At 41.2% G+C, this 26,350-nt stretch overlaps 1 protein-coding gene across 4 annotated transcripts in view; it reads left to right on the forward strand.

The window, feature by feature from the left end:
* abl1 (c-abl oncogene 1, non-receptor tyrosine kinase) overlaps positions 1–26,350 on the forward strand; it is a 33,875-nt gene that overhangs the window by 4,003 nt on the left and 3,522 nt on the right. Inside the window, exons 1-10 of one of the 4 annotated variants that reach the window (XM_030435942.1) lie at positions 12,095–12,711; positions 18,748–18,912; positions 20,095–20,390; positions 23,468–23,758; positions 24,000–24,084; positions 24,307–24,484; positions 25,115–25,299; positions 25,400–25,552; positions 25,653–25,742; positions 25,854–25,982. In XM_030435942.1, coding sequence (XP_030291802.1) covers positions 12,627–12,711; positions 18,748–18,912; positions 20,095–20,390; positions 23,468–23,758; positions 24,000–24,084; positions 24,307–24,484; positions 25,115–25,299; positions 25,400–25,552; positions 25,653–25,742; positions 25,854–25,982 — 1,657 coding nt within the window. In that variant the 5' untranslated portion in view covers positions 12,095–12,626. Of the gene's footprint in view, positions 1–12,094; positions 12,712–18,747; positions 18,913–20,094; positions 20,391–23,467; positions 23,759–23,999; positions 24,085–24,306; positions 24,485–25,114; positions 25,300–25,399; positions 25,553–25,652; positions 25,743–25,853; positions 25,983–26,350 lie in introns of those variants that run through there. The other 3 variants (XM_030435943.1, XM_030435940.1, XM_030435941.1) reach the window with 3 other exon arrangements.

Below are 26,350 nucleotides of genomic sequence, written 5' to 3' on the forward strand. Positions count from 1 at the left end.
TGCATTTCTAGGTACAATGTAGATATGATAATGAAGTCTTTGAGTGTCTTTTGAGTGTCCTTGGTGTATGAAAGTGAGTTTAAAAACTTAAAAAGCTGTATAAACTCTCTTTACTACAGAGCATTATGAAAAAAAAGTAAGAACAGTCACTGTCAGGGAGCTAACTCAGACCTTATTGACATCATGCAACGCACAGACAAGGCTTGGCAGGTTTAGATGTCCGCCATACCTGATTCAGGATACCTGAAATTGTTAGTGATGAGCGAATGATTTCAGAGCCATAGTAGCCACAAATATATCTGAAACACAGGCCTTTCAAAATGAGCCAATCACGCCTATACCTCATGAAGAAAGCTTTGTCACAGAGAAAGCCTTGTTTGCCTCTGGGGATGGCTAGCCTGCTGCAGGCTCAGAGCCTCAACGTGCTTGGCAAAGCAATGACCCAGTATCCACTGTATCACACTGGAGATGGATGCCTCACCTGATGATGTTTCTGCCTGGCCTTGTGCATCTGTTACTGCATAACCACATAAAGCAGCGTGCCAGGTTCCTGGTTTACTTCCTTGGTTAGAGGATTATGTTTGGTTCTCTCTCTAATGCCCCATGTGATGACAGAAAGAAAGCAGACTTTTGTAGCTTCAATCATAACCCATAGAAACCCGTGGTGACATCATCCGTTACTTCATCTCTTGTTTTTATACTCAATGGTTTGTTATTTACTAGTTTTGGCTCATGAAAATGCCTTCTTGGTGGGCTATGTCTTAAAATATTCCCCAGATTAGCACAACACATAGTCTTACCAAAGTACAGGGTGGGTTGTTCTCTACCATTAATCAAAATAAAAATGTGTGTTATATGTACTGATGTTTAAGTACATATTTTCTTTTCATTAGCTCAGATTTGACACTCCATAATGTAATGGATACTCAGTTGGGGGTTAGGTCAATAAAACTTTGAGATCTAGAGGTGGATCATAACATGTCTATCCCAAGACATCAGTGGAATGTAGTGGTGAGGTAAACAGAAAACTCATTTATCAATGCAGAACAAAATGTCAGATAAAATTGCCAGCAGCCTAGAAAAATGGGGTCTAAACTGTTTAAACTTTTTGCAGTGGTCACTTGCTATTGAACCAGAAGCATGCCATGCATCCAGCTTACTGATAAGTTTACCAAATGTGTCTGTAAGGCTGCGATTGCCTTGTCAGGCATACTTTCCACTGACTCTAAGTCTTGCATAACTCAGAGGGGGACAGGACAGGGAAGGTCAGAAAAACAGAATGAAAGCCTTTGCCGGTAAATGGATCAAACTTGGCAAAGGGTCAGTGACATGGGGTGTGCTTGTTTTCCCTCTCTGCCCCTTTTTTCTCCTGTGATGAGCAGGTTAGAGTCTGAAGGGGGGGTGTGAGTCACAGTGCAAGAGGAGGGCAATGCCAACACATGATTTTTACATCCATGTTTTTTTTCTTTTCTTCCTGGTGAGCAACAGCTAGTTAACACGGCGCTAGCCAGCACCATGCTGCTTCTCAGCAGGCAGGTTCAGACCTCTGCATGCAGCTGCCTGGGAGAGAGACGGAGGCAGTGAAGGGCAAGCAAAGACCTGTCTCTGCTCTTGGCACCTCTGTGTACTGTACAGTGGAGGGGTATGATCTCATTGGCTAGCTAGCACAGATTATAAGGATTGAGCTGGTTTGTGGATATTTAGAGCCATAACTTGCACACTGTATTCCCAGCAGTTTTTTTTTCTGTGTGTGGCTCAGATAAACAGAGTATCCCCTTACAACAGACATCGATGGATCATGAAGTTCATTTCAAGCTGAAGTATGTTGTCAGACCAGTTAAAAAACAGGTCTGAGCACAAAACAAAAGTTTGATATTTCCTCTTGTGTATCATGTTTACTCTACGATAGGCAAGGCAGTTTTATTTATAACAGACAAGTTAAACAACACAAAAGCAAAGTTAAAGGTCCCGTATTATACAAGGTGAGATTTTCTTGTCATTTTGCTTATAACGCAGATCTAGATGCTATATAAATACTGTGAAAATATCAATATGCAGACTGCGCGTATTGTGAAAAAACCTCTTAAACGAGCTGCCATTACCTCTGTGAGGTTGTGATGTCACAACTGTACAGTAAGCACCCTCACCCTCAATGGCACAGCCATTGTTGCAAAAACACAGTGAGCCCTGATTGCTGAAACACATTTGACAGTGCTTGTTCAGGCCTGTGAGAGCTGACCAATCAGAGCAGTCTGATTTCACGTTAAAAAAAATTCATTTTTGAACTAAGCATATGAAGATTTTCTAGTAGCCATCAAAAATTTAAGTCTGAAACTTAAACTGGCGATTGATAAGTTTTGTGCTTTAACGTATCATTATGACGTAAATATTAATTGGACAATGGGATGAATAATGAAAAATGAAACTGTCAGTGTTTACCTTGTCCAGTGTTGTTGCTATTTGTGAATATTTTGTGAATATGATATAATAAGTCAGTTTTTAGTCAAAACACCACAATTTATAGCTAAAACACAATTTGAAGAACAAAATTAAAGTGATGAATCCATAAAGATATAAAATAAAAATGGTTATAGAAGAATAAAATGACGAAATATTGATAAAAGGATGATTGTAAAAATGCAAATATTATAAGGCTGTGGCTTTAACATTTAGTTCAGAGCACTTTAGAAAGATAGGTTTTTCAGTTTGTATTTTTAAAACAATGATGACTGAAACAGATACAACAATATACCCTTGACAACGTGTATTCAGCAGTGGTCATTGCTGATGTTAAACCACTTATCTACTAGAACCCAGTAATAGCCATCAATTATTACTATATTTGTACGCTTTCTGCTGCAGCTTGTCCCTGCCACACCAGCCCCCTTTTTTGAATATAAAAGTCCAAAAATAATTTAACTGAAAGAACATGATTACAGTCAAGTTGATGTAACCACGAGTGGTGTCAACATAAGCTCTCTGGGATTGTTTTTTTGACCTCTGTTATTACTCTGTAAATGTGGTCAAATTTGTTTAAATTCCCCCAGATGTGCACCTCCCTCCTTCCTTCTTTAATTTTAATATTAAGTCTTTTGGAAAACAAGATGTGACGATTGGCAAGCCTGGAATGTTTTTGACTGGCTGCAGGAAGTGGAATTGCTGTGTTAAAAGTATTCAATGAAGAAGTGATTCCTTTCATTTGCCTTCCTGCTCTCCCCTGAAAAGGGGCTGACAGAGGAAAGAGGAAAGCAGAGCGGGATTTGGAGGTTGAAGGGTTCAAAGGAAAGAGGATCTACTATTTTTTAGGATCACAACAATATTGTCAGAGCAGTTAACATGGTGATTTCTGTGCCCACAAGTTCCAGAGAGTTTTGCCCCCTGGTGGTCACATTTATTAAAGGGGTTCATGTGTTTTGTCAGGGTAATTCCACTTCCACTTCTATAGTCTTATTCTTACTTACTACTTACTCATCTATCAGCTGTTTTCCTGTCAGCACCTATTTGCCATATTAGTAATGTAACTTTTATTGCCATTGCTGCACCATATTAAAAACCTTTCACCAGTAGAGCAACGGAAGGCCATTACTGCGAATCAGCTACAGGAAGCCTCACAAACTCAAAATTAGTCATTGAACCATTACCAACATAAGCCATTAGATTCAGTGCAACTTTAAAAGCCCTAGGAGATTTACTTTGAAGAGATTATTTTGTGCAAGTGCAGTCAGATGGAGCTAGAGAAGGACACTGTGTGAAGGGCACCTGTGATGGGAGACAGAATAAACATTATGTGACTTATTTCCTAGTGAGGATCTTAGATCGAAACGAACTAGCTGCCACGTTTGAATTCCTCATCCTTCTGTTTCAGCACAGTGGTTAGATCAAGAGCAGCAGACCACAGGGCACACCTCAACCCTCTAACATATAATAAAGATAAGATGCATCTTTTACCATGCCATCTGATGTGGTTTGGAAGACCATAACAGACTCTGATCATATTGTTTATGATATATCACAGGTAGCTTCACCAAATGAAAATTTGACATGCAATGAGTGTGTTGAATAAAATATGTTGCCCCTCAGCTGAACACATTGTGCAAGTTTTAGTTATTCAACTTTTTAAATATAAACCATGCAGTCATATGATTCTTGATCTACTACAAAGGTTTGTACAGAGGCTTTGATTTTAAAGTGATGGTGGTTAATGTATTTTTAATAGTCTGACCCCTCTTTCTCGTAATATAGCTTTTCAGTGACATCATTTGAAGTGTGTGTGTGTGGATTTTTCCTGGAGCAGCTGCGTACAGCGTTTTTGCAGTAAGTTAATCCATTTCTCTTCTAGTCTGTAACTGTCTGGAACTCGAGGAATCTTTACGGTCTACACATCAAATCTCCCCCCATGATCCCTGTGGGTCCTCCAAGAAGGAGGGGGGGTCTGCGTGTGTGAGTGTACACGTACCCATACAGCAGGCGCCTCATGGTTTGGATCATTCAGGCCAGCTGTTAGGCTCCTGGTGGCTTGTCCCTTGCCGTGGCTGGCCATGTCTCCACATTATTGTGTGTGTGTGCACGTGTATGTGCATTTGTGTGAGAGACACGTTTGTCCCTTACCGGATGACACATTGCTGATTAGTAAGTGTGTTTTCCCCTCTCATCAAGTCTTGACCACCTGGAAAGGAGTCCACTTTATTACCACCCTAAGCCGATGACTAGTCAAAACAGCTGTGCGTATAAATCAAGGTAGTCTGCGTCTTGCAAGATCCCTCTTTGTTACTCTTGTAATCAAAGTCCACAAGGACCTGAATTCATGACACTAATGGCAGTCATGTGTCACAAATATACAGTATTTTATCATGTTTAGATCTGAAATAGTACAAGTCTGAGTGGTGGAGTCAAGGTAGTTATTCACAAATGCAAGTGTCCCAGTAGGCTTTGACAGTGTGTCAGTGAGCCAGCGTGATCTACATGACAGGAACCTGAAACTAAAGCTGCTAATTGGAATTCAACCATTGTTAATTGTTTTATTTATATTAAGAGTTTTTTCCATGTGACATGTCAAAATGCTGTCCATCAAAAAGGTCTGTCATTTAACCTATCTGATCAGCGTGACTCTATCGTTAATGGATTCCCTGCCTGCTGTCTCTTCATCCTTGACTTCTTGAGTCAGCTCACTCTGTTTTCTCGCGAATTACACATATCTGTGTGTGATCTATTGCACCAGAGTTGTGTTGAGTAATATTGCCTATTTTGCACAGAGAAAAAGAGAGAGAGAGAGTTGAACATAGGGAAAGCCACAGCAATGGAGTGAAGAATGTGACCTCTTGTGCATTCCACTCTCAAATAACTGGTGCAACCCCCCCTCCTTTCTTTCTTTTCTTTTTCTCCCTTCCTCTTTTTGTTTTTCTTCTTCTTGTCATTGTCTCTCTATTCCTTTTTTTAGTTTTTATGAAGTGGATTTTATGTTTCATTGAATACTTTCATAGACTTGGAGAACAATAGTGGAAAATGAGCAGTTGGTTAAATGAATGCAAATCAGCAGACAATTAAGGACGCACACACAATATAACAGTATGCAACAGTACAAAACAAGCAGCAAGCATCAAGAATCAGAAATTGAGAGTACTTTTTCAGGTGGTGTGCTTGCGTGGGTGTGTGTTATGCAGGTCTTGATAGTTAACACCTATCTGCCACTACTTTGTGTCATGTATGACAAGGTCATACAGCTTTTTGATAGCTGTCCTTGGCTCATAAAATTTTCAAACAGTGCATCGTACCTGACGCAGCTGTTGCCTGATTTGATTGTGTATTGCATTTTTACATCAGAAAAGTCACTAACTGCTAAAACTGAAAAATGACAAGCTACTTGTAATGGAGTTAATTTGAAGGATAAAAAATCCTGAATGCTAACAAAGGAAGGAAAAATCACAAAGGCACAAACCAGAGCCTTCAACCAAAGCTTTTTCCATATACATAAGGTACAGAGTGTTTTGCCCAGAACAATTGAAGTGTAAGCATGTCAGTTTAAGACAAACAATCCCATTGAGTCATTGACTCTCACTCTGGTTTTTGTTATTTGGAATTGCTTCAGCATCTGCAACAATATATGTTATGAAATCTCGTCTTGTGATTGCCCAGTTTCTGACAAGAAAGTAATTATTTACTGAAACGTCTTTTTGTTTATTGAAAACTTTTGTGCGATTTGTGAATCAAAATTCAACATACTGATAAATTGTTCAAAATTCCGTCAGCTTGTTTTAATGTTAATTATGTAGTGACAGGTGGTTTATGTTAAGAATCAACTTGTGGCCTGATTGATTTCACCTTCATTGGATCAAGTACAAAATAAATCTCCCTCTTAATGTAGGAATCCTCATATTCTTTTTTCATGTTCACGTCACAGGGCAGCATTCGCCAATCTTTAGTTTCAGTCAGAACAGTAAGAGGCCACCAGGACCAAGCATTTCCTTTTCTTCTCTTTGCTGGGCTTCCCTCCATTGTGCACACATATGTACACACAGTACATACAAACAACACTCGCATGCATACAGAGAACCTCCAAGTTGGGTTAGGAATGCAGCGTGGGAGCTCTTCCTCAGCTGGGTCCGCACACACATATACTCACATACAGAAAAAAAAACACCCACCCCCTGTTCTCTGCTCCATGCCCGAGCAGGCAGCCCCAGCTCCAGACGCAGCTGTTGTTTTCTCTGCTGACAACCTGCTACCTAGGATGCCAGCTCTGTCTTTTTGAAAGAATTCAGCCATTTGTGGGCCCTCACGGTCAGGGAGCCGCTGTCCCCATGCAGATTATGTTATAAAGTCCTTTGGGGCATGATTTGGCATGAGGGCTTCGAGGTATCTGGAATCCTTTTTTGTGTAAAATATTATTTTGAAGTTGATTTCCATTGTTCAGAAAACAACGTAATCCTCTCCACTTAGGGATTGTATCGCCAGTCACATCATTGTCTAGTCTGAATCTTTTTTCCTCACTAGTCCAGTCAATACAGTACTGGTTTGCTGTACTGTCCCTTTTGTGTTGTGTTAAGCTCCTCTTCATAGTGCTAAAAGAGGGGGGCCTGCTATGCTCGCTGCATCTGGATCCACTTAAACACAAAGAAGAGCCCGAGCAGCGCCACTGCTGCAGCCTGAGAGCCTCGTAGCCAGAGTCACTCTCCTATATATCTGTTTCTGGTTTAGCCTCAATGGGCATACAGACAAATGGGGTCTTTCCCCAGGCATCTAGATAACATCTCAAAGGTTGATAGTCTGTAAAAACAGACGCGACATCTACTGGCTCGGTTTACTGCGTCTGTCTCCTCAAAGTGTTTTATGCTGTTGAATTAATGAGTAAGATGCAAAGTAATAGCAGACGCTCTCTCTTTCGGTTGCTGATGAAGGGCTAACCTCCCACTCTCTGCTTTCCCTCCCGAAAGACTTTGGCTCTGCTAGTCTGCAAACTCATAAAACAATGGAATATAAAAAGTTGTGCTTTTCATTCCAGCATTCTGGGTCAAATTGAGTAGTTGAGCTTGGTTCTGAAAATGACTGGATTAGCACCCTCTCCATTGCTATTTCAGAGTAGAGCTCATACGGCTGGCCTCTCTTTTGCCCTCTTAATTTTCGCAGACCTCTTCAACACAGTTGATTAGCACAGCATTTTGCCCCTGACTAGTGATGAATAGTTGTGTGCATTCGACCTGGCATTCTTTCTACTCAGAGTATGAAATTTTAACTCTTGGCTAGCATGCATACATTTCCATTCTCTGCAGGTTTGCATATTTTTGGCGCTACATAGTTTCGTCTGGGCCTACAGCAGTCTGTCGTGTGGAGAAATGAGCAAAGGTTTCTGCGAAGTCACCTGGGTTGTGTTGCCCTATTTTGCATCTGTCATCATGATAAAATGGGTCCTCCAGTCCTGTTCCAATAGGTCAGCTGGGTTTCTGCCCAGCCCCATCTGTAATGAAGATTGTTGTAAAGCTGAGCTGACAGTGGACTGTTAATGGGTCACCTCAAATGAGAGGGGTTTGGCTAGAAAGAGAGAGAGAGAGAGTTCGTGTGAGACTAGATACACAAGAGCATGCACATAAAGTGGATTTCATCATAAAATGTGTTTAATGACCTCTGGGTCAGTTTCACTGTTTCCATGTAAAAATACAATGGGAAAACTGCTTTTAAAAAGCCCAGAGAGAACCGACTAAAAGAACGTTGTTTGCCTTTTGTTCTCGGAGTGCATGTATGGGTTTCTGCACAGCGGGAGCTTAAGAAAACTTCCAAGCAAATTAAAACGCTTTGTACCATGCTTCTGTATGTTCATTTTGGTAACGTATTACCCCCAAAGGCTGATGCTTACAGCCCTTAACCTTGAACCAGAGAGACCTCTGTGTCGTTCCAAAGTGTCCATTCTCCCTGCGGACAATACTAAGTGGAGAATTATGTGGAACTCTAAACCCCTTAACCTCATCTGTTGGTCTGCACGCCTCAGACACTCTGGCTGCATTCTCCAGAGGGCCCTGAGTAAACAGCCACATGCGCACACACACATCCATACACCACATACCTGGTACTTGAGTGTCTGATATTTAAGTACACTTGGCCCTTACAGATTGCTGTGACTGCAGGGTTAGGCACTGCGGTGGAGTGATGAACCACGTGCGGCGCTGGATCACTATTAAGAACCGACTCGGCTTTGTCTCCCTCCCTGTCTCCCACCCTTTTCTTCCTCTGTAATTAGAAAGCTTGCTGGGTTTAAAAGTGTAATAACTCTTGCTCCATGACTTAGATGGACAGGATTTATGCCAAGTGTTGGCTGGCTTACATTTCTAGCATTGTTAGACAGTGTGATTATGTTTGTGTATGTGTGTGCCCTCATGTGAGGAATGTGGTAGGACCAAAATCAAGCAGTTCTTCAAATGTCATAGTAGCATTTAAAGACAGTATCCTCTTACCACCTACTTAATTTTTCTGTTATTTGAGCACCGACCCGGCCAAGTATTAATTTATCATCTAAGTTAATGGCCTACTTCGGCTTTCACCACCTTGCCACATGTCAAAATGTTTATAGCAGATGTCAGTAGCAGCTACGCATGCATTCTTGCTCAGTGCATTCTGATAAAAAAAAATCTGTATTATTTGAATTGTAATGCAGTTTGTGCCTCCAAGTTTGGGATACAACCTGCTTAAAGAACGGAATCACAAAGGCAGCAGGGGGGTACATGAGAGGAAAAGGGCCAACAACGATCCCGTGGGTGGACGTACGTCAGCTAACTGTTAACATACACGGCCCGGATTATAAAAACGCGAGTTGCGAGTGATTCTCCTATGAGCTCACTTCCAAACAATGTGCTTCATGTTTCTCCATCTGCAACCTTTTTTCCTCTTTTTCCTCCTCCATTTTTATAGCCCCTCTCCTCTTCCCCTCATCCTCTCATCTCCCCAACACTTTGTGACTGCGGTAAGTTAATGGGCCTTTCTCAGAGTTTGAGGAAGCCTGCGTTTCTTCTTAATTGGTGTTTGGGGTGGTGCATGAGAGGAACACAACTGTTTGCCATACCAGCACAGCAGAGATGATGTAGGGCCTGGTGCCATGTGACTGGATGTTCAGGGTATTGAGGTCATTACTGGCAAGCCACTGAGACTGAGCAGTGGTTCAGAGTGCCCATAGATACTAACGACAGCGTCTCTGCCCACGCCAATTCAATAGGGTTGGGTCTTGAACTTAGTACTTTTATGGGTACCGACTAAATTACAGTGGTACTACCGAGTACAGATTCAAATTAAATCAGTCTGTGCCAAATTTCAGTCGTCCGTTGTCAGTCAGGGCAACAAAATAGCAAAGCTAACCCAGGCAACACGTCTAACCGGAGTAACGCCTGGTGAAACATAAATCTAAAAGCCAAAGAGTGTACTGTGATAAAGACATTCGTGTTAATGCAGGAGTGGGGAGAAAGAAAAGAGCGGGCAATCACTCATTGGCTGTTGTAGGCGCTAGGGCGCAATGAAGCTGTAATCTGCTCAAATGGGCTGTCAAGCAAACGGCTGCCAGCTCAGGTTGTCCGCTGTAGAGGTATAATAGTGTCACTGTGGAATGAGAGTCTCACAGTGACGGTGACAACTTCATGTTCCAGTCATATCTTGGTTTGTTCATCTTTCTTGATAACCCATGACTGCAAATAAATTATCTAGATTTTAAGCAGCTCACCTAAAGTTTATATGAAGAGGCTTCAAGAAAGAATTTGGGGTTCTCTACCAATCCCTAGCCCTGTTCCTCCACCAATCGATCTTGTGTTCTGTGTCCTGTGAAGCCAGCCTAATAATACACATTATATTTATGACCAGCCATTGGCAAACATACTCATAAATGTAGGCAATAATGGCTTACCTAACACAATTTGTAAAAGGACTATGTCATCGCTCAGACAGACATGACCTTGTCTTTGGATTTCTTCTTTTTTCCTATTTCTCCTCATATTCCTCATAGTCTTATACATGACACATGAATCAGGGTTTTTTTTCAGATGCATCTGTTTATTGTTCTCTTCTCCTCTCGTATTACTTGCCAAGTGGACCAGTCAGTGTATCTGGCAATAATCAGGATACTTAAAATCAAGTTCAGTGAAGGTCTAACCTTCAGATATACATAGATTGTAGGAGATGGTGTCCCTACTTGTTTGGTATCTCTTTCTTGATTGCAAATGTGACCACTTAAAATGTCGGACTGTCACCATGTTCCCAATTTATCACCAAAACCTAGCTAAACTACTGCACTCTAGTAGGAGTCTAGTTCTTTATCAATTCCCATCTTCATTTAGGACAGACATAAACTTTGTCACATACAGACATCGATAAAGATTCAAATGTCGCTGCATTCACTTTCTTCCTAAGCACAAAAATAAGAGCTGTTAAAGACATTGTACCATGTATAATTTTCTGTATCGGTCATATTTTTAGACGGCACTTTTTCACCATGATTGGAAATTCCAGTGACCGGGTCAGCCAGCTAACTGGTTTGGCACTCATGATATGTGCTATGGTGTCATCAAGCCGGCTTCCCACCAGTATGTAATCACCCACTTCACTGGGCCCTTATCTCGGAACTGATGTTTGTCTTTTAAATGGAAAAATATCTGCCGGTTGTCAGTAAATTACAGTTGCTACTGGGCTCATTGTGGTTCCTCATTTTAATGACGATCGACAGTTGCATTAGCTCATATTACATGAGTGGACCAAATAACATCCTGCAATAAAATGGAGAGTACACCTCAGAAATAATTAATGAATTCAATAACGTCTCTGACAGTAAAAACATGAGTCAATACTCGTAAAAGCATTTTCGTAAATGCAGTATTGTTTTTGATTGTAGAGAGATTTTGGGGAAAAAAGAGAAAAGGACTTCTCCAACCTTTTCAATAGACTTTACTTCCAGAAGAATTAGCTGAGAAATAGGACTAAACATCTGAATGTTTATCACTAACTTTGAGACAGCTGAGAAAAAACCCCCAGAAAAGAGATAAAAAGAGATTTGTGTTGCAAGAATTCCGCCAAGAATTGTTTGTTCCTTCCACATACGGCCACTGCTGCTGTCTAAAATCACACAGTCACACATGTTTCTCTACATATCAAAAGATAAATGTTCTTATTTTGATTTGACTGCTGAAGGTTATGCTCCCCCACCCTGTTAGCTTCTCTTGATTGAGAGTTTTAGCTCTGTGTTTAACAACCCAGTCCTGTTTCCAGAAGTGATTCCTCAACCTGTAAACATTTCAGAATGGAGAGGGGGGAAAAGCATAGTTCAGATGAAGAGAGAGAGGCAGAAAGACAGTGAGAGGGGGGGAAGGGGGGTTTAAAAAGTTGGAGGAGGAGCTTCTTGTAATCATCTCATGACTTCAACAGAAGGGAAGAAGAAATATTTACGGTCTATGCTGGATCAAAACTTCAACATTATAAATGAGACCTCTTGCAGCTTTTGTCTCATATTTTGGCATACATTTTGGGTGATGGTGTTTGTGTTCTTCTTGGTGAGTGTATGTGAGTGTGGTGGCAGTCTCTCCCTCTCATTGTGTGTGCTGCTGGAGGTGGGAGGGCTCAGCTGATGTCACTGAGTGCAGCAGGCAGAGCCTGAAAGAGGCCCTTTGTTGGCAGCTGGAGCACGAGTAGTCCCTCTGCCTCAGATACACACTTACACAGGGGACAGGAGAGAGGAATGGCACCGCTCAGACTGCCCTACTGCCCACTCAACTGACACATCTACGGATCTACAAAGCCTTTGGACCAAAACTGTGCTTTTGGATAGCTTTTTGTATCTATCAGAAGTGGAGCAAACCAACAGCAAAAGAGGGGGAAAAAAACATGGAGCCGCTCAGAAGAGAAAGTTGGTAGACTTTGCCGGACACCAGACTCTGCTTTTTCTGTTTCGGAAAGTACTGAGGAGAAAGAGGATTTTCGCAACTGAAAGTAAAGAGAAGAAGACGCCAGTTTTTTTTAGGACACATATCGGCTTGGTGCAGTTTATTCAGTTTTTGTCTTGTGTTTAAATTTTTCTCCTGTTGGACACATGTAGAGGGGAAACGTTCGAGGGGACGTCTCATTTGAACCAGCGAGAACATTTTCCAGCGGGAAGGGAAGGAAAGCAAATGAAAATGTTGGAGATATGCCTGAAATTGGTGGGGTGTAAATCTAAGAAAGGCCTTTCGTCCTCCTCCAGCTGTTACTTGGAAGGTAAGACGATTTTGTTATGGCTGAAGTGTCGTCTTTCGTCTTGGGCCATGATTTTTAAAATTTTACTTTGGATAAATATAAACAATAATTAAAGGCAGAGATGTCAGAAAGAAAAGAAATCAGGGGCTTTGGAGACATGAGGAGAAGTAGAAAAGATGATGTATCACCGTGTAAAGGCTCAGCAATGATTTCTGCGCTGTGGAAACAGAAGAATGGGGAGGGGAGAGTAAAGAGTAAGCACAGGGGAGGGTGAGGGAGGCCAGACACACTGGCTAGCTTAGGAGGAAAGAAGTGGAAAAAGAGACGGCAAAGAGAATACAAGGAAATCTGACTCCTGGTCGTGTCCCACTTAACTCTTGTTTATGAGGAGAGGGGATCTAATCTCAGTCTGCGCTCTCCCTTTAAGTTCTCTGCTATGTTTCAGTACTTGGATGTTATTCATTGCTTCCATAATGAAATTAGAAGATAATTTAAGTCTGTATGTTTCATATAGTCTTTGCACTATGCACACTAGCGATAAGTCCCTTTTAAACACAGTTAAAGTGGGCAATTGATTACAAAGGGATGTAAGAAATCCAGGGCACATCAAGCTTGTACATGATCAACAAAGTAAGTGATTGGAAATTGAAGACTCAAGGAAAACTAATGAGTGCCAAAGATTGCGTAAACGACTGATTTAATAGAGTTAATAGTCCTGGTACGCTCCCCACTGAAGTGGATGACAGTGATAAAGAGTCTCTCATTTCCAGACCATATGGTACAAGGCACATCAGACCTCATGCTGAGATGTTCCACCTCGAATTAAACTTCCATTAGAGATGGAAGTCTTATTTATGTGTTGTTCCAATAGGAAGCTATTTGACATTATTAAACTGTAGCAGAGGAAAATGCAGTTTGAATTTTTTATGAAGCCTTGTAGTTACTCTGCTCTATTGGGCTCTGGTCTTGAACATCCTCTCATTAACATAATGTCTACCACAGTGGGTAGAGCCATATCAAATGTATGTTCTGAATCCATTCCCCTTTGTTCTCCTCCACCTCCCACTCAGGTGATGACAGGGGATTCAAGATAAATATGTTGGCCCTCAGAAGTATGTGGTTTGGGACCAGCGCCTACACTACATGGTTTTGGACCCTGACTACTGCTGGTTTCTCTTGGTTGCACTTTCCTTTAGTCCAAGGTGTAAATCAGTTGTAAGATGATTGGAATCCAAACTAGCAGTGCTGTCTTCGACTTGATCACCAGGACCAATTGGAACCAGACATGTTTTTTATAAGCAGTCTGGTTTTTGAAAATTTTCTGTCTTGCGTCAGTGTGTGACTTTGGATGAATTCCTATTGCTCATAGCAGTGCAGTCATCGCTATGAATTCAAGGTTCCACACATATTTAATCATTTGTGTCGTCTCAGTGATATAGCCAGAACATGCTGCAGTTTCTCCCACTGGATGACTCTGGAGAACTACGTATGATAATGGGCCTTCATTTTTTCCTGTTTTCTTTCTCAGTCACCTCCTGAGTTTCCTTTTACTTGTCTTTCATTTTCTTACCTCTTTGAGCATGTGTTGTCATCGTCCATGTGTCAGTGTGCCGTCACCCTCTCTCAAAGAGCTGTGGTATTTGGGGCCGTAAAGTGGACATGTGTGGCATTGGCTGCTCGATAGTGCTGCCCACACACTTTATGTCCAGGCCAAACTCTGGACATATGGTATGTCCTGCTTGTGCTGAGGTCTGACTCTTGCTCAGTGGTGGTCTTTTCTATCTTGCTTGAACTTTTGACTCGCTTGAAGCCCAGTGGATAAACTGAAATGGAAATCTTTATACTACTAGTACTGCTATTCTTTGCCAGTTATTTAAGAACCCCTAAAGTTTGGACTTTATCCTCAGCACTCCTACTATATAATCCAGCACAGTATCATAGCAAATTCCATGTTAAAACTGTGTCAAAGAGGTGTTGATTTATGCCTGAAAGTGTAGTGTACCTTTTTATAATTAAAAGAAATACTAATACACTGGCAGTATGTTATATAGAACATAGATGTTACAATATCATGCCAAGAAATCTTAACTGTGACTTTCAGACTGAATATGACCAAATCGCACACAAGTATTTTCTGTAAGTGTTGTTGTCGTTTTAGCTAACATTCCTGTGTGTTCTGCAGTTACCAATCCCCTCCCTCCTCTCTACATCACCACACTTCAATGACTCCCTAGCTGTTGTTCGAGGCAGCTCTCTTTCTTTTCTCCCAACGTTTTTCATTGCTTGGCCTGTTGGTATTACTCAAACTCAAGCATAACATGTATCCTTTATCCTTGCTGGCTGAGGGAAGCGTGTCTCATTGTCGCTTCAAAACGCAACCGGTCTGTCTCCTTTTAGGCTTGGAACCCACCTAATTATGAGAATATGACTGTGGCAGTATGCTCTCCAGATGAAATTAAATCTGGCATGTTCTCAAACAAAATAGCAGGTTTGTGTCCTAAAAGAAGCACCACATTTGGCTTTGATTGTCTCCGTGTGCTCAGGCTGGCCAGCCTAACTTGGCACCAGAGGCTGTGTGAAAGTCTTTCCCTGGCCTCTCATTCCAATTGATGCCTGCAAACTTGACAACAATGTAATGTGACTTGCTGCGGGCCGCGTATGTTCTGTTTACATCCTAAGGGCTGTAGTAGTTCTAGTCTTGTATGCTACTTATTTGTCGTTCCATCATCTGTTGTGGTAAAATGATGAACTAAGCTTATCAAGACTGATATCAAGTTCTTGTCACCTACGGTCTGTCCTCAGTCCTTTTGCAAAACCCTTTTAATTGGAAAATGAATTTTAACATTAGGTCTTTGACGAGCAAATTTAAGTATCAAGTATGATTTGGATGTCATGTGATTGTTTTGAAACTTGACTAGACTGAGACAACAGTGCAGGAATAAGTCAATCCCTTCAAACTACAGTTTTATGACCGAGGCTGGAGTGAATAAGAAAGGAGATGGAGTTGCCATTTTGTTTTACTATTTCTATCCAGTGCAAACAGATGTCTTACTGACATCTTTCTATTCTTCTATTGGTCTATAAAGCTCTGAATGGTTGTGGGCCAAAATTAATTTCTGATCTGCTGCTGTCTTATATTAAGCACTTTGAATGACCTTGTTGTTGAGAGGTGTTATATTAAACTTGCCTGGTAATGAGTATATCCATACTGGCTTGCAGCTCTTTATTTCAGTCTTTATCATCAGAGATGTGAGTTTCATCAAAGTAACCTCTTTTCTACTTGCTCAATCGGCCAAACCCAGCTGCGTCTTGATCACTTGGTGCATATTGTCCTTTACCCCAAGTCAAGGTAATAATCCTTATATTGTGAATAAATCCCAGTTGTGTTTCAGTTTGCACGCTCTGAATGATTTTGGCTGTTTTTGCACTCTGTTCTCCTTCCGATCAGACAGCCTTTAGCACTCCTTCTAAAATCATAATGTCTGTAGAAGATGCATCGGATAATCTCACTCCTTATTTTTATGCAGAGACACACTGCAGATAAGTGGAATTTTTCTCAAATAACATCCTATTATGCAATAAATGTGGTGAGCATGTCGTAATCTGCTACATTATGCAGCTGGGGGACTTGGTTTCACGCCAGCGCTTTCTCAAAAATATTACATTTTCGACAGCCATGACAATGACATGTGTCTTAGACATAATCAGGTGACTAGTTGTTTGACAGTTTAATGAGCCTAAAACTGAGAAACATAAGGATATTAAAACCTTAAGATATATGGTTTTGAAATGTCAGAGATGATACAATGGAGTTCTGTTCGTTCTTGTTTGTGTGTGATTGGGAAATGTTGGCCACAATTTTCCTGCCTGCGGTAGTTATGACATGATAATACAATGCATTGATTTAAAACTGTTATCAACAGATGGTTTTATAATTTTTTCCAACTGTGACCCACATTTCAGACATGTTGTCAAAAGTCTGTATATTTATATTACCAAGCCATGTTAATAATAATAATATATTTAATATATTCAGTATTAAAATGAATGTTGGATAGCTCTGTATTCCAACAGTAATCACTGCTATGGAGTGTTTGGTTAGTAGCCCATGTATGTCCTCCCCGTAGTATTGCAGTAAAAGAGATAATACATTTTCTGTTATCCTTGCCCAGTTTATCCAATCATGACAGAGAACTCCATAAAGGGGCGGCCCTGTCTGCGTGGGGAACATGCAGAGAGTAGGATCCTCCTGCTGCCATGCCTGCAATTACCGCTGCACGTTCATGTTGTGACGCAGACAGGAGGGACGGGATTTCTAACTGCAAAACGGACAGGAAGTTAGCTTGAACAATGACAAGCCTTACAGCAGCTTTAAAATCTTTGTTAACAAACTGATTTTTATGAATGACAATACTTATGGCGTACTGTAGATGTGCATTTGAACACATTCTCAGTTGGTGAGGCATACCATCGCTGTCTCCACTGTTATCGGAGACTCTCTAGAAATTGTATTCGCGTACACCTAAGATCTAGGTCAGACAGCACAACAAAAACACAGAGATGCACCAATACCATTTTTCCTTCCCAATATCGAATGCGATCGCTAACTTTGCGTATCTGACAATACTGCATACCAATTTGATATCAGTGCTGATTTCTATTTTGTATAAACTACAAACCCTGTTAGGATGTTATGTTATGGACGTACTTTGAATTTCACAAGTCGATTCGAGATGTCTGATACTAGTAACAGAACAACAGGACCCATTGCCTCACTTTTATGTAATTTAGCCTTGAGGAGAAGGGATATACTTTCCCTCATAGTATCATAATTACTATGTCCTCCAGAGCTCCACTCAGTCTTTAAATTGCTTCTAATGACAAATCTAATAATTGTCTTTCTAGCTGTATTCAAACAGCTGCTAAATTTTCACCTGGCCTAATTTCCTTACACTAAACAGCAGTTATTTTGACTAAATGCAAAACAATGGAAGTAATGTAGCAGCCAGAAGCTGTTTTACTATTAAGAGTTTAAATATGCATTGCTGTGCTTTGCCACTTAGTCTATTACATATTGAGAGCAAGCCACTATTTTTCCAGTCCTACTGTGATTGTGGAGAATTAGAAGATAAAGTTTGAGTGTTTTGTCAGTTTCTAGGGGTTTAGTTGATTTCCTAATGGTTCTCTGCACTATTTGCTATTACTATGTTCTTATAATTCCTCCTCAGATATTACTACTGTTTGTACATTTTATCATTGAAAGGTAAAAACCTAGTGCAGCTTAAGCCCGTGTTGTCTCAGCTGGCAAGATGTAGGTGTTCGTGAGCTGGGGGGATGAAAATTAAGATGCCTCTTGAACATGTGTGACAACAGCTGAGCGAGCCACACTATCATCTCATGTTTTGGCCAAACTGCAGTAAAAAGTTCTCTCCTCACTTCACCTCACTTTTCTCTCACGAACACAGTTTTCTTCTATTTACCACATCTTTCCATTTTCCACATTTTGTAATTGAGCTATCAGGTTTACTGCTCTACAATTGCTATAATTCAAACAGTGTCTGTAATTAACATAACTAAGTTAAAAGCAGTTTGAGGGTGCTACCTGTGAGTGCAAGCACATCCATTTTAGAGTTAAAGAGAAGATTCATGCTGAGACACATTCTCACGGTCTGATGTGTGGTAGTCGTCTAGGTATTCAAGAAAATGAAAACTAAGCGAGGATAATCCAGGAAATGAAAAGTTATGAAGACAGCAGGTACACAGCAGGTCACATGATCAGTTTTATTGCTCTAATCCCACATCAGGCTCACAGCCGATAAAGCAAGACCCAGTTTAAGGGCATTTAGAAGAATTTGATATGACACGTGGAAGAGGAAAGAGTTGACACTGTTGCTGAATCATCCTACATGTGTCAATTTGTAAGGGAAAACGGCTTCACTGCATTCCAAACACACGCCTACAGATCTCCCCTCAGAGAAGCATTGTTTGATGTTTTCCCTCACATCTTATTTAACTTCATGAGTTCTGATAAGCTGATCCTCTGTTTTCTTGTTTCAGAAGCTCTGCAGAGACCAGACTTCGAGAGTCAGGGTTTGACAGAAGCGGCCCGCTGGAACTCCAAAGAGAACCTGTTGGCAGGACCCAGCGAGAATGACCCCAACCTGTTTGTCGCGCTCTATGACTTTGTGGCCAGTGGCGACAACACACTCAGCATTACCAAAGGTAAGAAAAAGAGAAAAAAATAATGGGATTTATTGAATCTATTTTTTTTTTGCATTTTGACAAATGTCACCCCCAGTTTATGTTGGAGGTGATGTTTCTTGGCTGTATGGAAAGAGATGGAACTTAATTTTTCCAGGTCTGGACAAGTATTGAAAAAAGAAAAGAGCATATGGAAAAATATTTGTGTTTCCTCATTATGTTAAGGGAAAAAACACGAGTATGGGTAGCACCCATTATTTGACTTCCTCTTTGGGCAGAGGTGTTTGACAATGGAATGTCATCCCACACTCAGCTTAGGTGAGTGAACAGCTGAACTAAACAGCCACAACAATGGGTGGATTTTAAAACTATTTATTTACATCATTATCACTGACCTATTTTTACTCAGATATGGGATGAAAAAATTCTAGCAAGAAGTCTGGAATACTACAGAATATTCAAATGGAAAATGTGTAGGAGCCCTGTGCACTTCCAGAGAAAGTTTTATACTCTGTAAGGTTATGATTATTTTGGGGAATCTGCTTATTTGCTTTTCCGTCTCCTTCCTTTTCTGTCTTCATCCCCGTCTGACTCTCACTTCCTGACGATGGTCTCGCACATGGGTTGTTTTCTTCCTCTGAAGCGATTGTAAAACAGTTCCACAGATGGATCACACGGACAAACAGAGGAAGGAAGGGGGGAACATATGCACCGGAATAAACACGAAAATGTCCTGTACAGCATAACTTTCCAGTTCGTTATGATATGAGCCATTGCACAAAAAAAGGTTCATCTTGGTTTCCAAATAATATAATTATTAAAATTTGAAGTTTGGCCAACAAAATTAGACCACTTTTATGATTTCAGTGTGTAATTTGAACTCCAAACTAAAGGAGAGAATTTTTTTTTCTTTTTTTCAGCCTGGGTCACAAATGACTTAGGCAAAGAAAAGCTGCCTTCTGATCTGAGGAAACATGACATTAGATACAGTAAATTCCTGCATGTCTGACTTAAAACAGGCCGAGTTCAGTCGAACTCCAGTGTCCATGTCGTGGTTGCCTGTTCTCAATTCAAAGACTTTGGAAGATTCCCAACAGTCCAAACAGGAATGAATAGTATCCAGTAAAATAATATATAAAGTACAGGTTTGCAGCTAACAAGATACTGGATAACATTTGTAACTTAATCTCTCATGTTTTCTAGGAGAGAAGCTGCGTGTGCTGGGTTACAACCACAACGGCGAGTGGTGCGAGGCACAGACCAAGAATGGCCAGGGTTGGGTGCCGTCAAACTACATCACCCCAGTCAATAGCCTGGAGAAGCACAGCTGGTACCATGGACCCGTGTCACGCAACGCGGCAGAGTACCTGCTCAGCTCGGGCATCAACGGGAGCTTTCTGGTCCGAGAGAGTGAGAGCAGCCCCGGCCAGAGGTCCATTTCTCTGCGGTACGAGGGGAGAGTCTACCATTACAGGATTAACACTGCGTCTGATGGCAAGGTGGGCATCGGGGAGCACAAATGCATATTGCATACACACACCAACAATATCTTCTGTCTACTTAGTCGCTAAGATTTAATTACTGTACGTTGACAACAGAAAAAGGTCAGGTGACCTTTTGCCTCTGGATTGAAAAGCCTATGCCAAGTCGAATATGTTGATCATTGATATTAGATTTCCATGTTGGGTTGGGCAGGTCCCGGTTTGCCACCATAATAGAAACGAATGGTCTGCTGTGGCTTGGATTTGTTTCATAAAGGAAGGATGTTAGTTACAGCACATGGCAGGATCTAACACATTGTTCAGTATCACTGGAATGTAATGAGTGATTAAAAGTAAAGATAATGGCCAGGTGCAGTAATCAAGGGGATTTTTTTTTTTTTTTATCCACTGCACAGCGCTTTGAGAAGTGGGAAGACATATTTTTATCACACACTCAGAGACCGAAGATTCAAGACCCTTACAGATACTTTTATTATTTTAGGGTTTCTTAACTAAAAAAGTAATAAGGGTTTTGCATAGTGTATTCATTAAAAACCTAAATGTGCAGAATTCAAGACTCTTGACGATTTCCAACTAATGTACCCAGCATGCAAGGAACTACTTCTTAAAGAACTAAAAGTAAAAAAATAAATAAATAAATAACTTAAAAGTCCTTGAGCCTGCTGTTGTCTGCGTTTCAGCTGCCGGCTAAAGACTTGTCAAATTAGAATCACTGACATATGAAGAGACATAGGAACGGCTGCTTTATACAAAACTTTTGCGCACAGCTGTACAAAATTAACAATGGCTAATTGGAAATGTTTAGCTCTGAAGCCCCACCTTCAAAGTGCCACCTTCCAAACAGGAATTTTAAGAGGGTAAAATTATGTTTCCAGAATTAAATTTAGAGCCCGGTCTCTTTGGTGGATATGCAAAGTGTCCTCCAAAGGCTCCTCGTCCCTGTGGTGAAAATGCAACATTAGGTTGAGCAAAGAAGCCAGAATATCTGGAGCACGCAGTTGGAGCTTTTAAATAAGTTGCAGGATACCCCATCCTGGTGGTCATGACAGCTAAGTACTGGCCATATTTCACTGTGTGTACAGCTCAATTTCTTGTGTGGGATTCCCCCAAAAGGCTGTGTCAATTAAGACGTGGCTGCCACTTCGACTGTGTTACCCTCCTGTCTGGAAGGTCTCGAGGTGAACTAGCTCAGGGAGCACTAGCTATGACAAGAATGCCTCTAACCACTGCTGTGCTGCTCATAATGGCCAGCAGACTTGAGGCCGGCCAGACACTGACGCCCATGCTAAGACATGCATTAGCACAGACAGATGCAGCCGAGTATGCACACACACACACACGAAACAAATGGACACACACACACATACTCTTCCCCATCTCAGATTGTTTTCCATCCTCCCACTAAGCTACAACTCAAGCGTCTGGTATGATAGACTTCTCCCATAATTTGAGATTACCTCAGCACTCCCCTGAGCTTCAGCTTTGTTTCACACTGACTCTGTGATTAACACTGCTTTGAATAGCTAAGTTTAAAAGTAAACATTCTTTTTCTTGTTTTAGTAAATTGTCATGGTTTAAACCAGCACAGCGGCCAACTGACCATTTAATCCTCTTTAGATTTCAAAGGTCATTTCGACTGCAGTCAAGGTTGTTCTTTTTTTTTTCTTTTCCTCTGTATGCCTTCAGCTCGCTCAAAGAGCCTGTTCAAAACTAAAGCAACGCACAGTGCACATTGTAGAGCAAATCATTTTTGAGGTTATGTAAGACTTGGACAATGGAAAAGACTGTGTCCACTGAGGCCTGACCAGTATCCTTCCCTCCACCACCAGCTTTTCTGACTAATGCCTTGTGAGTTCAGAATGGGTTAAGACCGTTCGTTATGAGGGAAATGTTTTAGTGGTGTTTTGTCAAGACTTACTTGATAATTTCATGCCGTATTAATGGCCCTTTGCCCGTTGTTTCTCGTCTGATAACAGTTATTTTTTCAGGAAGGATGTGTAAGCACTTCAATTCAATACAAGCAGTCCTCATGTAAAGAAAACTTTTGGTAACATCAACAGATTTGTTGACATGACAATACTGTAAACCTGTTGTAACATTGAAAACAACTTCTCTTGTATTAATCAAAAAATCAGAACTATGTGTAGCACTGCTAACAGGGTTCCCACCGGTACTTGATATCCTTAAAGGTTTTGGACTTGAGGGGGAAAAAAAATCAATTGTTTTAGTTTTTGGAAACAGACATAAATGGAATTGGGTCATTAAAAGCACTTGATGTTATATTGTTTGAGCAAGTGAAAAAAGAAATTGGAGTTCCTTTTCTTCTTTTTTCTTTCCTTTTTTTTAAATGTTTTCTTTATTTCCCTTAACATTAGTAAATAGGCTATGTTCAGGCAGAATCTGAAATCACTTGATTTGTGTTGTTTTTGTAAGTATTTCTGTTGCCTAAACCTAACCATTTGTTTAATTTGCCTAAACCTTATCAAGTGTGTTTGATGCCTAAACTTTACAAAGTATTTTGATGACTGAACCAAACCAAACTACAACAGAACACTGGAAAAAAAACTGGAAAATACTAATTATTTTGTGTAAAAAATGGAAATTAACAGTATAACAATATGTCCCGTCCTGTGCTCATCCATTCAGCCATGACAGCTTGCTTCAAATTTAGTCGCTCTTTTGTAAGTCAAACTGACGGTGTTGGACACAGTAATCTTGATGTTCTTGGAGCAACACCAACAAGCCTAGCTTCCGCTGTCTGTGTAAACACCTCTCAGTTGTGGCAGAAAATTGCAGTAAACATTAATACATTTGGCCTCACTCTCTTGTTGTCTGTAAACTTCTGCTGCCTGCTAGTTGTTATTATAAAAATTCTCAGCGCTCTAACAGTAATTAAAATTGATAGGTGTCTGAAACTATGCCATGTAGGGGTCATTTGAGGAAATTCAGTCTTGAAAATTCTTATAAAGTCCTTTTAACTGGATATTGAACACGGTGTGGAAACCTTGTTTTTAAAAATTCTGTCAATATCCCAATCTGAACTGACCTCTCATGTGCAATCTACTCAAATGTAGAAACTCTTTTTCTTCCAGCTGTACGTCTCGTCAGAAAGCCGTTTCAACACACTGGCGGAGCTGGTGCACCACCATTCCACGGTGGCAGACGGCCTCATCACCACACTGCACTACCCGGCGCCGAAGCGCAACAAGCCCACCATCTACGGAGTTTCTCCCAACTACGACAAGTGGGAGATGGAGCGCACTGACATCACCATGAAGCATAAGCTGGGAGGGGGCCAGTACGGGGAGGTGTACGAGGGGGTTTGGAAGAAGTACAACCTCACTGTGGCAGTCAAGACGCTAAAGGTAAGAAGAAAATGGCTTGTGTGAGAAAAGATTGGATTCATTTCTGCATGCCTACTGCTTCTATGCTCACACCAAAGACGTATGTCAGTATCCATCTAGTCCAGTGGAAACATTTTGACACCTACTGTCTGACGGCTATAAATCTTTCATTTGGCTGAATAAAGCTGCCATCTGGTGTTATAGGGATGTAACTGCAACAAACCTATGATTTTACTCACTTTCTGCCAACAACTCTGTGCAGGAGGATACAATGGAGGTGGAGGAGTTTCTGAAGGAGGCTGCTGTCATGAAAGAAATCAAACACCCCAACTTGGTACAACTATTAGGTATGTTGAGAGTCAGAAGTATTTTGGGGGGGGGGGGGGGGGGGGGGGGTTTCTTTACTCAGATGAACTTTTAATCATTCTTTTGCAGGCGTATTCGTGTTTGCAGGTTAAATAGCTTGTCAAGTGCAGCAGTGTATGTTAAACTTGGCATGCAGCTTTTTTGCATACGAACACAAATCGTTCATTGAATACTGATGTTTTGCTAACTTGTTTCCTTGACAGGTGTGTGCACACGGGAGCCACCATTCTACATTATCACGGAGTTCATGACCCATGGTAACTTACTAGACTACCTGAGGGAGTGCAACAGAGAGGAGGTCAATGCCGTCGTGCTGCTCCACATGGCCACACAGATCTCCTCCGCCATGGAGTACCTGGAGAAAAAAAACTTTATTCACAGGTGTGTGTAAAGAACTATTCTTCCCACTATTTTTAAAGATATCGTTGAGTGAATTGATTTCGGTTATGTAGTTAAAAGTTTGTCAGGCTACTTGGTTACCTGTCTTCAGTAGTGAAATCTCAGTCAGAGCTGCAAGAATACTGGAGAAGAAAAAACGCCTTTGACCTTAAATTACATTTTGTCTTTCCTTCTCATTCCTGAGCTGCTCTCCTCTCACTCTCCCATCTGTTGGACTTGTATCACAGACAAGTCGATGTCGTAACATAGCAAGTTTGTTCTGGCACGTTTCACGAGGGCCTTTAGAAGAGATGAGATGATTTATGTCTTTCGTATTTGCCAAAGTGCGTTATAATTTTTAAACCTGACAAGACGCAGCTTGTGACTCTGCTCCACACTAAACATCTGTAGAAATCCTACAAAACAGTATATGTTGTTACAGTGGAAGACACTCCTGATGTTTTGTCCTTACTTTCTTTTTTCCTGTTCTTTTTTTCTTACTGAAGGCTGTGTTCATGTCAGCTCATGCATGTGATTTTTGGGGTAGTTTGTGATTACTATAATCAGTAGTCTTATTATAGAAAGTTTCACCACATCCTCCTGTTCATCAGTTCTCTGTATTGTCTCCTGCAGGGACCTAGCTGCACGTAACTGTCTGGTCGGGGAGAACCACCTTGTAAAGGTTGCAGACTTCGGCCTTAGCAGACTAATGACTGGAGACACCTACACAGCTCATGCTGGGGCCAAGTTCCCCATCAAATGGACTGCCCCAGAGAGTTTGGCCTACAACAAGTTCTCTATTAAGTCTGATGTCTGGGGTAAGTTTGTATTCCTGATGTTCCAGCGTTAGAGGCTAATTTCTGTTTCTGTTGATTGCCATAAGTCACACAATTAATTTTCTTCCGCCTACATCACCAGCATTTGGCGTTCTGCTGTGGGAGATCGCCACCTACGGCATGTCCCCCTACCCTGGCATTGACCTGTCGCAGGTGTACGAGCTGCTGGAGAAAGACTACCGCATGGACCGACCAGAGGGCTGCCCCGAGAAGGTCTATGAGCTCATGACAGCCTGTGAGTAGCCAAAGTCATCTTAACAGAATATGATAACATGCAGTCCATGCCATTGGAATCCTTTTTTTTTTTTTTATTCCTATTACTTTGTCTCCTTCAGGTTGGAGGTGGAACCCTTTAGAACGTCCATCTTTTGCTGAAACACACCAAGCCTTCGAGACTATGTTCCAGGAGTCCAGCATCTCTGACGGTCAGTGCTGCTTTCTTTTACAACCAAAGCATCAGTCACTTGTGGCTGAAACGATTTGCGAAGTCATGTTTAATTGTTTGTTAAATCATGTATTTGTGATTGTACTTTTAGAAGTGGAAAAGGAGCTGGGCAAGAAGGGGAAGAAGGCGACATTAGGCTCCATCCAGCAGGCTCCAGAGCTGCCTACCAAAACCAGAATTCTGCGCAAATACACGGACAACCGGGATGGAGACAGTCCCGGTGAGACATGCTCACATCCACTGCACATTTGCACTACTGCACTGTAAAGTAATCCATAACCATTGTTATTTGAAAAAAAATAAATAATAAAATGTACTTTTATTAATTGTTCTTTGAACTAAAGGCCAGTCAAGGTCAATGTTTAAATGAAACTTTTTCAGTTCATCCAGATGGTGCTTTCATCTTGATGCTGTCTTATCACTTATTTCCTTTTAGTTTCCCTTTGACTTAAGGCAGTCTGAGCTTTTAACACCCAGTCAGATCAAGGGCTGTCTGAGATATGTGGCTGTAACCACAGAGCCAAGAGCTAAGGCAGGCCGACTTTACTCATTTAGCTCTGGAAACACCTGCCAGCTACGTCTGCTTTC

This window comes from Sparus aurata, chromosome 12 (assembly GCF_900880675.1).
Source record: "Sparus aurata chromosome 12, fSpaAur1.1, whole genome shotgun sequence".
Classification (NCBI taxonomy): domain Eukaryota; kingdom Metazoa; phylum Chordata; class Actinopteri; order Spariformes; family Sparidae; genus Sparus; species Sparus aurata.